The 14,619-nt window shown below is 30.4% G+C and overlaps 3 protein-coding genes across 3 annotated transcripts; all 3 read right to left on the bottom strand.

Moving 5' to 3' along the window:
• Positions 1–110: 110 nt before the first annotated feature.
• On the bottom strand, positions 111–2,970 carry LOC130676586 (odorant receptor 82a-like). Its single transcript, XM_057482921.1, has 9 exons — positions 2,779–2,970; positions 2,584–2,703; positions 2,119–2,236; positions 1,779–2,043; positions 1,557–1,691; positions 1,386–1,476; positions 1,174–1,310; positions 898–1,030; positions 111–783 (listed from the first exon to the last, which is right to left on the bottom strand). The coding sequence occupies exons 1-9, from the start codon at positions 2,920–2,922 to the stop codon at positions 724–726; spliced, it is 1,203 nt and encodes a 400-aa protein (XP_057338904.1). The 5' UTR covers positions 2,923–2,970; the 3' UTR covers positions 111–723.
• A 249-nt stretch (positions 2,971–3,219) lies between these two features.
• On the bottom strand, positions 3,220–6,426 carry LOC130676603 (odorant receptor 94b-like). Its single transcript, XM_057482948.1, has 9 exons — positions 6,264–6,426; positions 6,069–6,188; positions 5,444–5,561; positions 5,104–5,368; positions 4,880–5,014; positions 4,709–4,799; positions 4,497–4,633; positions 4,220–4,352; positions 3,220–4,153 (listed from the first exon to the last, which is right to left on the bottom strand). Exons 1-9 carry the CDS (start codon positions 6,405–6,407, stop codon positions 4,103–4,105), a joined length of 1,194 nt encoding a protein of 397 aa, XP_057338931.1. The 5' UTR covers positions 6,408–6,426; the 3' UTR covers positions 3,220–4,102.
• A 313-nt stretch (positions 6,427–6,739) lies between these two features.
• Positions 6,740–14,593, bottom strand: LOC130675738 (uncharacterized). Its single transcript, XM_057481580.1, has 18 exons — positions 13,677–14,593; positions 13,493–13,612; positions 13,282–13,399; positions 12,953–13,217; positions 12,160–12,294; positions 12,004–12,094; positions 11,796–11,932; positions 11,492–11,638; positions 11,102–11,214; positions 9,658–9,836; positions 9,463–9,582; positions 8,733–8,850; positions 8,393–8,657; positions 8,169–8,303; positions 7,998–8,088; positions 7,786–7,922; positions 7,509–7,641; positions 6,740–7,442 (listed from the first exon to the last, which is right to left on the bottom strand). The coding sequence occupies exons 1-18, from the start codon at positions 13,818–13,820 to the stop codon at positions 7,392–7,394; spliced, it is 2,499 nt and encodes an 832-aa protein (XP_057337563.1). The 5' UTR covers positions 13,821–14,593; the 3' UTR covers positions 6,740–7,391.
• Positions 14,594–14,619: the final 26 nt, after the last annotated feature.

Genomic DNA, 14,619 nt, shown 5'->3' with positions numbered 1-14,619 from the left:
TTATGCTAGCGAGTATAAATGTCTTATATTATAAGATAGACACATTTCGAAAGTACATCGACACAACTCCGGGAGCTTGTGATTTTTATTTAAAAAATTATACAAATATGTTTTGTTAATGTGCTAATTTAATGGTTTTTACTGATGCTCGATTACATTCAATGACATTTAACTTATAACATATATTGCAACAATTACACAAGGACATACATGAAATAGTTAACAAAATTCCAGATCAAAAAATATCAAAAAATGGTGGGTACAAAATAAAATAAGAAATTCGTATATTCAGTAGGATTTTCAATATTTTAAGCGATGCAAGGCCAAACAAACTCTTTATTATTTTTTTTCGTCAATTGCTCATCAATTGGCGGCTCCAGAATTTTCGATCAGTCATTTTTTAAATTTATAGAAAGTTTTCGCGTATAAAAGTTGATCAAAATGACTTGACATTGATTTTACATCCAGTTTGCTATTTTTTTTCTTTTTCTGAGTGACTTAATGATCAAAATAATTGTATTTTTAGTGATTACACGCCTTACTATTTATCCAGTCCTACCTATTGAAGCTTCGTGCCTCTCTTTTATCCCATATACAATTTTGAATATTTTACACTATTTTCTTTGTGTGTCTCAACTATCCTTTGAGACTCCCATCGCTTTATGAGAATCCTGTGAAACACATACAGGCTTCTGAAGGAAATCGAGTATGAGTTGGTCTGAGTTATGTAGCTTGACGCATGGACAAAAGAACAGTAAAATACGATCCAGCTGTTTTCACCATCTGTAGAAAATATTAAATAAATGCTTGAACGTGTACTTGGTGCGAGATACTGCCGTGTTTCCGGATACGATATAAAAAATAATATTAGCAAAATTAATGAAATTTTTATTTTACCATTCCGAAATTTTCTATAGACAATTCTATTATTTTTCCTGCAGTCAGCTTGCAAGGAACTTGACTTCTCAGGGTCATTAAAAACAGCAATTTTTTTGATTTTGGTGAATTATTGTACCAATTTACTCTAGCTCTATACAAAAAAATTGTATTATCATCATAACTGTTCGAAGTCTAGATATTTGATAGAGAATTATAGTTTTATAAAAACTTTGCATAATTTTCGAATATGATATAAGTGAAAAACTAAAAAAAATGAATATTAATCACTCGTACATGCAGTAATGAACGTAGAAGCTCATGTCAGTTAATTTTTGTGCCATGTAGCAGTTGAAAAAGAGATATACCAATTGAGCTGAAACATCCAGTATATTTTTCACAATGTCTTCGATTGTAGCGGATGGTGAAAGAATCTGAAAATTAAAGTTTATATTTCATTAATCAGAAGTTTACTAAAAGTTGAAGACAATGTTAATTGACAATTAAACCTTGACCCCGGTGGCACTCATTACAGGTAAATTGAGTACAACTAATGCTCCAAGAGATAGGGTATAAATTTCTTCAATGAGTTGAGAAGATCTATTATACCGTTTAAATTAATACAATAATAAACTTATTCCAACACGAGAATATATAATATCAAACATTTAAAAACTAACTCTAAAGCTCGCTTGTGATCTCTAACACACGATACAAAATGGTTGTAAATAATGTCTTCTGAATTTATAAAAATTTTTTTTTCTTCGATCGTAGAATCATAGCTTCCAACGATAGGCGAATTTTCTAAACGAAATCTAGATAAAATATCGGATTTAATAAAATTGTACAGTAAACAACTACAAATATTTCTGATTGCCGTGTATAAAATATAAATACGTTACCCTACAACAGCAAATATTCCACCGACATGTTGCACTAATGAAATAAAAACAACATCACAGCAAACATAAACTATCATGAATAAACTCACACAGATAGTTGATAAACTCAATAGTAGCCAATAATATTTTTCTTCGTCAAATATAATAAATTTCATGGGGGTAGTAAATTTGTGAGGCACAGAATCATTTGATTTGGAAATAGTATTCACAAATATCGGTATAATTGGATCCATTAAGTATAATACTGTTGATATAAACATTATGGCTAACAGAAAAAATTATCAGATTTAACCATAAATTAATTTATACATATTTAATTATAGCTTTTGATTATTTTTACCTGCATAACCAACTGACATTAATTTTCCCATACTTAAGTGATACTTGAATACATTTTCTTCTTCATCGCTTTGTAATATCATCCAATCGTCTGGAATTCTCTTGAGGAGTATTTTTATCTGGGTTTCGAAAAATTTTCTCAAAACTTGATACCAATTACAGGTGACTCAGTTCCATGACAGCTGATCCCAGACAATTGATCCCCGACAAGTGATCACATGTCAATTGATCCTACATACTAGATCCAACTGACAACTGGTCTAAATGACAACTGATCTGGTAATTCATTAGTTTCATTGAGACTTTCATAACTTTCATTGTCATCATCTTCATTATTTTCAACCGAATGTCGATGGGATCAGATGTCGGTGGGATCAATTAGTAGGGGTCACTTGTCGTGGTGTAAAATTGTTGGAATAAATTGATGGCACATCTTATTATTAATGTAAAAAAATTAATTACAAACCATTTTTGCTTTGTTTATCATGTTAAGAAATTTTATCATACAGTTTATTTCCTGTACAAATACTGTCAATAATTCGAACAATAGCTCTGCATCATCACTATCTACAATTCCGATAATTATCTGTAAAAATATATAATGGTATATATGTAAATATTAATGTTTATCTCTTTCAGACATTAAACACGATAATGATACTTGAGGAATAAGTTGGACGATATGTGAGATCCATAATGCAGTAGGGTATAGAACGCGCTTTAGTCGAGGCTGATAAGGCCACAGTCCAAGAAAACATAAGAAATTGATCATAATTTTATAGTACGATTCCTCGTAAGTATCCATTCTACTAAACACAAAAGCTACTGACGCTTCTACTACTCCGTTTGTATATTAAATACATTATTTTACCTCATATATTTCCTTAAAAATAAATTATTCATTCAATAATAACAGACTTTTTACTTCCGTTATCTATTTTCTTCATTTTGCTCCATTGAGTATAAATAATTAAAATAATAATGATAGACTCTTTAACTTCTTTACATATTGTCTGCACTTTATTACCCCAACGATAGATTATTAAAATGATAATTATAGACGCTTTAGCTTCGTTATGTATTCTACTCACTTCGTTTCCTTAAGTATAAATTATTAAATTAATAATTATAGACCGTTTAGCTTCTTTGCTCATTTTCCTTATTTCATTTCTTGAAGTATAAATTATTAAAATAATAATTATAGACTCTTTGTTTTCTGCACTTGCTCCCCACATTTTATGCCCTTAAGTACAAAGTATTAAAATATTAGTAATAGACGGGAAATTTCTATTTTAATTCACAAAGAAAACTAATCCCCTTTTGTAGTTTGATAGTTGCTAGGGTTACTTCGATTCCACTACCATTACAACTTAGTATTAGCAACGATAATAACAAAACGCACAGTTTGCACATTCAAAAGTTTAGTAAGTGATATTTATTAACAGAAACATGGTATAAAGGTATAAAGCTAACTAATATAATATTTTTTCCTTTTATTTTGTTCAAGCATAAGAATATTCATGATTATAAAGTATTATACCACTTTACATTAGCTCTATTCAAAATCATCGTTAGTTATTAAAATAAATTTCATTAATAAGTTAAATTAATAGCCTAATTACTGTGTATGTACATGTGTCGTTGAATTTGTGAGCTTACATCTGTCAGCCGTTGGGATCAAGGCCTAAGTCTCAAAGAGTCCTGTCGATTACGTTCTATCGCTTTATTAGGATCCTGTGTCTGTCTAAGCCACAATGGCTAATAAACTTATTGAGAGTGAAACACATACTGGCTTCTGAAGGAGATCGAGTGTCACTTGGTCTGAATTACAACCCTTGTTATAAAAGTTTCATTTAACAAGACAATTTTAGGTTTTCTGTTTTTTTTAGAAGATGCTAAAAATTATTTACTCGATGGCTCAAATTTTTATCAGCAATTAAAAAATTTGCTGACCTTAATCCTTTACATACGAAATGTATTGTAACTTAACGCATGGACAGAAGAACAGTGAAATACGATCCAGCTGTTTTCACCATCTGTAGAAAATATTAAATACGGTATGAAAAATAATATTAGCAAAATTAATGAAATTTTTATTTTACCATTGCAAAATTTTCTATAGACAATTCTATTATTTTTCCTGCAGTCAGTTTGCAAGGAACTTGACTTCTCAGGGTCATTAAAAACAACAATTTTTTTGATTTTTTAGAATAATTGTACCAATTTACTCTAGCTCTATACAAAAAAAATTTTATTATCATTATAAGTGTTCAAAGTGTAGATATTTGATAGAAAATTATAGTTTTATAAAAACTTAGCATAATTTTCGAATATGATATAAGTGAAAAACTAAAAAAAATGAATATTAATCACTCGTACATGCAGTAATGAACGTAGAAGCTCATGTCAGTTAATTTTTGTGCCATGTAGCAGTTGAAAAAGAGATATACCAATTGAGCTGAAACATCCAGTATATTTTTCACAATGTCTTCGATTGTAGCGGATGGTGAAAGAATCTGAAAATTAAAGTTTATATTTCATTAATCAGAAGTTTACTAAAAGTTGAAGACAATGTTAATTGACAATTAAACCTTGACCCCGGTGGCACTCATTACAGGTAAATTGAGTACAACTAATGCTCCAAGAGATAGGGTATAAATTTCTTCAATGAGTTGAGAAGATCTATTATACCGTTTAAATTAATACAATAATAAACTTATTCCAACACGATAATATATAATATCAAACATTTAAAAACTAACTCTAAAGCTCGCTTGTGATCTCTAACACACGATACAAAATGATTGTAAATAATGTCTTCTGAGTTTATAAAAATTTTTTTTTCTTCGATCGTAGAATCATGGCTTTTAACGATAGGCGAATTTTCTAAACGAAATCTGGATAAAATATCGGATTTAATAAAATTGTACAGTAAACAACTACAAATATTTCTGATTGCCGTGTATTAAAAATATAAATATGTTACCCTACAACAGCAAATATTCCACAGACATGTTGTACGAATGAAATAAAAACAACATCATAGCAAACATAAACTATCGAGATTAAACACATACAGATAATTGATAAACTCAATAGTGGCCAATAATATTTTTCCTCGTCAAATATAATAAATTTCATAGGGGTAGTAAATTTGTGAGGCACAGAATCATTTGATTTTGAAATAGTATTTACAAATATAGCTATAACTGGATCCATTGAGTATAATACTGTTACTATAATCATTACGGCTAACAGAAAAAATTATCAGATTTAACCATAAATTAATTTATACATATTTAATTATAGCTTTTGATTATTTTTACCTGCATAACCTGCTGACATCAATTTTCCCGTGTATAAGTGATGCTTAAATACATTTTCTTCTTCATCGTTTTGTAGTATTTTCCAATCGTCTGGAATTCTCTTGAGGAATATTTTCATCTGGATCTCGAGACAAATGATTGAAACTTTGTACCAATTACAGTGAACTCTCTTTCTATCTCTCTCACTCTCTCTCTCTTTCAGTTTTACACTCCTTAAGTTTGAATCCCGCACACCCATTTTGTACGGAAAAAGTGTCTATCTACTTTCGATTATTTTGTAACTTTGATTTAAGAAATTTCAAGCCCCTCGTTTTCAGAGTTAGAAAAATAAAGTGAGAGAGAGAAAAAGAGAGGTTAATTGGTTCATGACAACTGACCCCCGACAAGTGATTACACGACATTTGATCCCATAGACGAGATTAAACTGACAACTGATCTTCTAATTCATCAGTTTCATCAAGATTTTCATAACTTTCATTATCATCATCTTCATCATTTTCAACCGAATGTCGTAGGATCAGATGTCGGTGGGATCAATTTCTTGGGATCACTTGTCGTGGTATTAAATTTTTGGGGTCAATTGACAACACACCTTGTTATTTATGTAAAAAAACCAATCACTAACCGTTTTTGCTCTGTTAATCATGTTAAGAAATTTTATCATACAGCCTATTTCCTGTACGAATATTGTCAATAATTCAAACAATAGCTCTACATCATCACTATCTACAATTCCGATAATTATCTGTAAAAATATATAATGGTATATATGTAAATATTAACGTTTATCTCTTTCAGACATTAAACACGATAATGATACTTGAGGAATAAGTTGGACGATATGCGAGATCCATAATGCAGTAGGGTATAGAACGCGCTTTAGTCGAGGCTGATAAGGCCACAGTCCAAGAAAACATAAGAAATTAATCATAATTTTATAGTACGATTCCTCGTAAGTATCCATTCTACTAAACACAATAGCTACTGACGCTTCTACTACTCCGTGTGTATATTAAACTCATTATTTTACCTCATATATTTCCTCAAAAATAAATTATTCATTCAATAATAATAGACTTTTTACTTCCTTTATCTATTTTCTTCATTTTGCTTCCTTGAGTATAAATAATTAAAATAATAATGATAGACTCTTTAACTTCTTTACATATTGTCTGCACTTTATTACCCCAACGATAGATTATTAAAATGATAATTATAGACGCGTTAGCTTCGTTATGTATTCTACTCACTTCGTTTCCGTAAGTATAAATTATTAAATTAATAATTATAGACCGTTTAGCTTCTTTGCTCATTTTCCTTATTTCATTTCTCGAAGTATAAATTATTAAAATAATAATTATAGACTCTTTGTTTTCTGCACTTGCTCCCCACATTTTATGCCCTTAAGTACAAAGTATTAAAATATTAGTAATAGACGGGAAATTTCTATTTTAATTCACAAAGAAAACTGATCCCCTTTTGTAGTTTGATAGTTGCTAGGGTTACTTCGATTCCGCTGCCATTACAACTTAGTATTGGCAACGATAATAACAAAACGCACAGTTTGCACATTCAAAAGTTTAGTAAGTGATATTCATTAACAGAAACATGGTATAAAGGTATAAAGCTAACTAATATAATATTTTTTCCTTTTATTTTGTTCAAGCATAAGAATATTCATGATTATAAAGTATTATACCACTTTACATTAGCTCTATTCAAAATCATCGTTAGTTATTAAAATAAATTTCATTAATAAGTTAAATTAATAGCCAGTCACTCGGTCTGAATTACAACCCTTGTTAAAAAGTTTCATTTAACAAGACAATTTTAGGTTTTCTGTTTTTTTTAGAAGATGCTAAAAATTATTTACTCGATGGCTCAAATTTTTATCAGCAATTAAAAAATTTGCTGACCTTAATCCTTTACATACGAAATGTATTGTAACTTAACGCATGGACAGAAGAACAGTGAAATACGATCCAGCTGTTTTCACCATCTGTAGAAAATATTAAATACGGTATGGAAAATAATATTAGCAAAATTAATGAAATTTTTATTTTACCTTTGCAAAATTTTCTATAGACAATTCTATTACTTTTCCTGCAGTCAGTTTGCAAGGAACTTGACTTCTTAGGGTCATTAAAAACAACAATTTTTTTGATTTTTTAGAATAATTGTACCAATTTACTCTAGCTCTATACAAAAAAAATTTTATTATCATTATAAGTGTTCAAAGTGTAGATATTTAATAGAGAATTATAGTTTTATAAAAACTTAGCATAATTTTCGAATATGATATAAGTGAAAAACTAGAAAAAATGAATATTAATCACTCGTACATGCAGTAATGAACGTAGAAGCTCATGTCAGTTAATTTTTGTGACATGTAGCAGTTGAAAAAGAGATATACCAATTGAGCTGATACATCCATTAAATTTTTCACAATGTCGTCGATTGTAGCGGATGGTGAAAGAATCTGAAAATTAAAGTTTATATTTCATTAATCAGAAGTTTACTAAAAGTTGAAGACAATGTTAATTGACAATTAAACCTTGACCCCGGTGGCACTCATTACAGGTAAATTGAGTACAACTAATGCTCCAAGAGATAGGGTATAAATTTCTTCAATGAGTTGAGAAGATCTATTATACCGTTTAAATTAATACAATAATAAACTTATTCCAACACGATAATATATAATATCAAACATTTAAAAACTAACTCTAAAGCTCGCTTGTGATCTCTAACACACGATACAAAATGATTGTAAATAATGTCTTCTGAGTTTATAAAAATTTTTTTTTCTTCGATCGTAGAATCATGGCTTTTAACGATAGGCGAATTTTCTAAACGAAATCTGGATAAAATATCGGATTTAATAAAATTGTACAGCAAACATCTACAAATATTTCTGATTGCCGTGTATTAAAAATATAAATATGTTACCCTACAACAGCAAATATTCCACAGACATGTTGTACGAATGAAATAAAAACAACATCATAGCAAACATAAACTATCGAGAATAAACACATACAGATAATTGATAAACTCGATAGTGGCCAATAATATTTTTCCTCGTCAAATATAATAAATTTCATAGGGGTAGTAAATTTGTGAGGCACAGAATCATTTGATTTTGAAATAGTATTTACAAATATAGTTATAACTGGATCCATTGAGTAAAATACTGTTACCATAATCATTACGGCTAACAGAAAAAATTATCAGATTTAACCATAAATTAATTTATACATATTTAATTATAGCTTTTGATTATTTTTACCTGCATAACCTGCTGACATCAATTTTCCCGTGTGTAAGTGATGCTTAAATACATTTTCTTCTTCATCGTTTTGTAGTATTTTCCAATCGTCTGGAATTCTCTTGAGGAATATTTTCATCTGGATCTCGAGACAAATGATTCTCTCTCTCTCTCTCTCTCTCTCTCTCTCTCTCTCTCTCTCTCTCTCTCTCTCTCTCTCTCTCTCTCTCTCTCTCTCTCTCTCTCTCTCTCTCTCTCTCTCTCTCTCTCTCTCTCTCTCTCTCTCTCTCTCTCTCTCTCTCTCTCTCACTCTCTCTCTCTCTTTCACTTTTACACTCCTTAAGTTTGAATCCCCCACACCCATTTTTTACGGAAAAAGTGTCTATCTACTTTCGATTATTTTGTAACTTCGATTTAAGAAATTTCAAGCCCCTCGTTTTCAGAGTTAGAAAAATAAAATGGGAGAGAGAAAAAGAGAGGTTAATTGGTTCATGACAACTGACCCCCGACAAGTGATTACACGACATTTGATCCCATAGACGAGATTAAACTGACAACTGATCTTCTAATTCATCAGTTTCATCAAGATTTTCATAACTTTCATTATCATCATCTTCATCATTTTCAACCGAATGTTGTAGGATCAGATGTCGGTGGGATCAATTTCTTGGGATCACTTGTCGTGGTATTAAATTTTTGGGGTCAATTGACAACACACCTTGTTATTTATGTAAAAAAACCAATCACTAACCGTTTTTGCTCTGTTAATCATGTTAAGAAATTTTATCATACAGCCTATTTCCTGTACGAATATTGTCAATAATTCAAACAATAGCTCTACATCATCACTATCTACAATTCCGATAATTATCTGTAAAAATATATAATGGTATATATGTAAATATTAATGTTTATCTCTTTCAGACATTAAACACGATAATGATACTTGAGGAATAAGTTGGACGATATGTGAGATCCATAATGCAGTAGGGTATAGAACGCGCTTTAGTCGAGGCTGATAAGGCCATAGTCCAAGAAAACATAAGAAATTAATCATAATTTTATAGTACGATTCCTCGTAAGTATCCATTCTACTAAACACAATAGCTACTGACGCTTCTACTACTCCGTGTATATATTAAACTCATTATTTTACCTCATATATTTCCTCAAAAATAAATTATTCATTCAATAATAATAGACTTTTTACTTCCTTTATCTATTTTCTTCATTTTGCTCCCTTGAGTATAAATAATTAAAATAATAATGATAGACTCTTTAACTTCTTTACATATTGTCTGCACTTTATTACCCCAACGATAGATTATTAAAATGATAATTATAGACGCTTTAGCTTCGTTATGTATTCTACTCACTTCGTTTCCGTAAGTATAAATTATTAAATTAATTATTATAGACCGTTTAGCTTCTTTGCTCATTTTCCTTATTTCATTTCTTGAAGTATAAATTATTAAAATAATAATTATAGACTCTTTGTTTTCTGCACTTGCTCCCCACATTTTATGCCCTTAATTACAAAGTATTAAAATATTAGTAATAGACGGGAAATTTCTATTTTAATTCACAAAGAAAACTGATCCCCTTTTGTAGTTTGATAGTTGCTAGGGTTACTTCGATTCCGCTGCCATTACAACTTGGTATTGGCAACGATAATAATAAAACGCACAGTTTACACATTCAAAAGTTTAGTAAGTGATATTTATTAACAGAAACATGGTATAAAGGTATAAAGTTAACTTATATTATTTTTTTTTTTTTGTTCAAGCTTAAGAGCATTCATAAGTAAAAAGTATTTATAAAATTTTAAATATCTAATTTAGGCTAAAGTAAAAAAATGAAAATTGGAATTTATTTTTAATAAAATCTGTTGCTTATAAGAATTAAGATAAAATGAAGGTGTTATCAGATTGGCAGAAAAAAGTGTAAAATATTATCCAGTTATCATCTTTACCCGGGAAAAAAATCGCAAGCCAAAAAAATATTGACATTTTTTTCTCGGTCGAAAAGTGGCTAAATAAGACCCAGGTAATGAGCATAAGACTGAATAATAGGCTGATAATTCGGCCTAAAAAAAAGTCGGAAACAGGCCGACTCAATTTATCGGACAATTTTCGGCCTGTTTATTGACAATCATAAAATTTCGGCGGGTTGTCGGCCAACTTTCGACCTCATCTAACAAAATTCTATGGCTTCAGCGAGATTTCGGCCAAACTTAGGCCTCTTTGAATAAAATTCTATGATTTCAGCCAAATATTTTTACCGGGTAAGAATGATTTTACACAATGTTGCAAATAAATTAAGCATAGAATGGGCAAGAAAATCATACGATTAGATATTTATAAAAGTATAAAAATGACACTACGGAATACTTATAGTCGATATGAATATCTCTGGATAAGAAGGAAACTTTGGATAACGATTAACCCTGTGGGCTCCAAAACTATCTGCTGTTTTCGAGCTTCTTAAGAAGCTCAATTGAAATCTGATAGTACAATAGAAAAGTCTTAATCATTTTCAATAATTATGTATTTAATATATACATTCAGAAGAATATCCTTAATTGTTGGCGTTAACACAACAAATGTTCTTTTCCCTTGGAGAGTAAATGGATTTGAAGGTGCTTTGTGTCGGAACATGGCAGCCTTATTGCGATTTAACGCATTGACAGAAAAACAGTAAAATATGATCCAGCTGTTTTCATCATCTGTAGAAAAGTATCACTACTATTAACAAACTTTGTTCGAAAAATAAATAGATACCTTTTAATTTTTACCATTCCAAAATTTTCGATAGACAGTTCCATAACCTTTCCTGCAGTCAGTTTACAAGGAACTTGACTTCTCAGTGTCATCAAAATCAACAATTTTCTTGATTTTGCTGAATTTTCGTACCAATTTGCTCTAGCTCTGTACAAAATAATTTTATTTTTATTATGAATAAATACCTCGTATTTGCACTAGAATGAGTCATCAAATTAATATAGAATAAAATGTAATTCGTAAATTAGTGATTGCATTTCTTAAGAATAATCCGCAAAAAAAAAAAAAAAACAATAATATTTACATAGAGTGCTGAATTCGGGAGCTCATATCCGTCAATTTTTGTGACAAGTAGCAGTCGAAAAAAAGGTGTAGTATTTGTCCTCCAGTGAACATAATATATTTCACAGTGGTTGCCATTGAATCCGATTGCGTTAAAAGCTGGAAATAAAAAGTTTTTTTTCATTAACCAGAACTTAACCAACAGTAGACTGAAATGTTCACAACTAAACCTGGACTCCAGTAATACTCATTAGTGGTAAATTTAGTCCAACCACTATTCCAAACGATATGGTAAATGTTGATTCGAGGAGTTCTGCGAATCTTTTAACATATGAAGAATAACCAATTAACAATCTTATAGCCTTATCAAATATTATCAAACCTACTCTAAAGCTCGTCTGTGATCTCTAATGCAGGATACAAAATGTTTATAATAAATATCTTGTAAGTTCATGCTAAATCTTGTTTCTCCCAGCAAATTCTGGGGGTTGGTATCCCTCGGTGAATGTTCCAATCGAAATCTAAATGAAATATCCCATGTGAAAAAAATAACAAATATATACGAGGCGTGCAGTTATTCAGTTATTGCACTTAATTTTCAATTAATTTTTTTTTTTTTTTAGATAAATAATGCTGTGAACTATGAGCTTGTAGTATTATTTATCAACAGCTACTTCAATGCTGACTATCTACGACCTATAAATACTCGCTGCTATTTTTCTTGGTCTGCTCATACGTTGATCATTTCCCTTTCTCCGTTGAAACTGGTTGCATGCCCAAAAGCAATTGGAGTCGGAAGTTTTCCGACATTAAATACTTACACGGAAAGATTGGAATCCGGCTGGTTACTGTTCTGCACCCGACTCAGTACGGTGCTGGAAAAAAATGCTCGATTGTGGTGCAGCACTAGTCATGTGCGCATATTACTTAGTTAGGTTCCGCACCGTAATCAGTGTAGTGCTGCACCACAATCGAGCATTTTTTTCCAACACTGTACTGAGTCGGGTGCAGAACAGTAACCAGTCGGGTCTCAATCGTTCCGTGTATACAAGCTAGTTTGTCTTAAAATAGTGAAAAGTGTATTACGAAAGTTACAAGCTGACACAATCTAAGCATTAATTATCGAAAAACAACTGACAATTATTTTTCAATTATCGATATTAAATAGATAGACGTTACCCAACGACTGCAAATATTCCGCAGACGTGTTGTACAAAGGTGATAAAAATAACATCACAGCAAACAATAACGTTAATTATAACAATTACGCAAATACTTGATAAACTCAATAGTAACAAATAATATTTTTCTTCATCAAATATGATAAATTGCATTGGAACACAGAACTTTAATGGCGCGGAATCGTTTGATTTTGAAATGATATTTACGATTATTGATAAAACTGGATCCGTTATAAATATTAATATTGCCAAGTTTACAAACCCTTGACATAAAAAATCAAATTAGTATGTATTTTATTTAAAATTAAAGCTCAAAATTTATTGTACCTGTATAACCAATTGACAAATATCGTCCCATTCTCAGATAAGACTCTAGGACTAATTTTTCGTCTTTATTTTTAGGTATCTTCCAATCTTCTCTAACTCTCTCGAAGAGCGTCCGAATCTAGATTTCATAACTAGTTGTCAGAATTTAACACTAATTACCAAAAACACATATGTCAGACAATAGTTTAAGAAAATAATATTTAAAACAAACCATTTTTGCCTTCTTGATAGTATTTATATATTTGGCAATACATATCACATCTGTTATAAATGGTGATAATGATTCCAACAGCAGTTCTTTATCATCGGAATTAACAACCGCCGCAATTATCTATAAAAATATTTAATTGAAAATCCATATAATAGTAATCTATTTTACGAATTGTGTCTCATACTTGTGGGATAACTTGAATGATAAACAAAGTCATTAATACTGATCCAAACATAAAACTGTGTAGTCGAGATTGGTAAGGCCACTGACCTATGAAAGAAGCAAAGTTTTTCGATATTTTGTAGTAAGGTCGCTCGTAAATATCCATTGTACTGACAACAATTACGTCTGAAGCGACGCATTTACCCTTATCGTTGTATAAAGTCTATTTTCTTACCTATATAATTTTCCCATCATAAAGTATTTAAGAGACATTGATAGACACATTAATTCCTGGCGTCCGTTACAAGTCAAAGTAATCCGCGTTTGTAGCTATATAGTGTTGCTACGGTAACTTCGATTTCTTTGTTATTACAATTTATTATGAGTTAAAATAATATAATGGATAGTTTATGCATCGAAAAGTGTACCTACTGATGTGCAGAAAAAACAAGGAGTGCAGGGTATTTTCTATGTTGAGCTTTTTTTTTTATCATACAAGAACGGAATTAAAAATATTTCACTGTAGAATTCAATTATAATTAGGGTATGAGCTCAATTTATTTGAATACGTATTTAGATTAAAATCTGTTAACGTCTTTTCTGCGATTGAAACTGACCCTGGGATTGTTGTAACTCGAAAACAGTGAGTTTGATGCATCCACTACTAAAATGCTTGCAATATTTAAAATAATCGGTAGTCATATTCACTCTTAACACAATTGAATTAAACTTATCGCGCTACTAATTCTGAAAAAACTTACATTTTTGTACGCCCTTTTGGCTTTAGAGAGCTTCCTACTCACTGAGCGACCACTCTGTCGATTGTAGATTTTGTAATTAATGAATTATTAAGAAATATTTTAACTACATATTAAAAAAATTTAATACATAAACTGTCTTATATTATAAGGCTCGTTCCGAAGGTACATCGACACAATTCTAGTAGCTCATGTGATTTTCTTTCG

This window comes from Microplitis mediator, chromosome 10 (assembly GCF_029852145.1).
Source record: "Microplitis mediator isolate UGA2020A chromosome 10, iyMicMedi2.1, whole genome shotgun sequence".
Classification (NCBI taxonomy): Eukaryota; Metazoa; Arthropoda; class Insecta; order Hymenoptera; family Braconidae; genus Microplitis; species Microplitis mediator.
Note: the sequence above shows the minus strand (reverse complement) of the source record. Positions and strands in the feature narration are given on the sequence as shown.

What these genes read in the sequence shown, in the direction of transcription:
- LOC130676603 (XM_057482948.1), bottom strand. Translation starts at nt 6,407, where the DNA reads ATGGATACTTACGAGGAATCGTACTATAAAATTATGATTAATTTCTTA. An exon ending in TGAGTGCCACCGGGGTCAAG is followed by an intron (nt 4,634 to 4,708) that starts GTTTAATTGTCA and finishes TTTAATTTTCAG; the next exon opens with ATTCTTTCACCATCCGCTAC. An exon ending in CTATAGAAAATTTTGCAATG is followed by an intron (nt 4,154 to 4,219) that starts GTAAAATAAAAA and finishes TATTTTCTACAG; the next exon opens with ATGGTGAAAACAGCTGGATC.
- LOC130675738 (XM_057481580.1), bottom strand. Translation starts at nt 13,820, where the DNA reads ATGGATATTTACGAGCGACCTTACTACAAAATATCGAAAAACTTTGCT. An exon ending in CTATCAAGAAGGCAAAAATG is followed by an intron (nt 13,400 to 13,492) that starts GTTTGTTTTAAA and finishes TATGAAATCTAG; the next exon opens with ATTCGGACGCTCTTCGAGAG. An exon ending in TTCTACGTTCATTACTGCAT is followed by an intron (nt 7,642 to 7,785) that starts GTACGAGTGATT and finishes TTTTTTGTATAG; the next exon opens with AGCTAGAGTAAATTGGTACA.
- LOC130676586 (XM_057482921.1), bottom strand. Translation starts at nt 2,922, where the DNA reads ATGGATACTTACGAGGAATCGTACTATAAAATTATGATCAATTTCTTA. An exon ending in TGATAAACAAAGCAAAAATG is followed by an intron (nt 2,237 to 2,583) that starts GTTTGTAATTAA and finishes TTCGAAACCCAG; the next exon opens with ATAAAAATACTCCTCAAGAG. An exon ending in GATCACAAGCGAGCTTTAGA is followed by an intron (nt 1,477 to 1,556) that starts GTTAGTTTTTAA and finishes ACGGTATAATAG; the next exon opens with ATCTTCTCAACTCATTGAAG.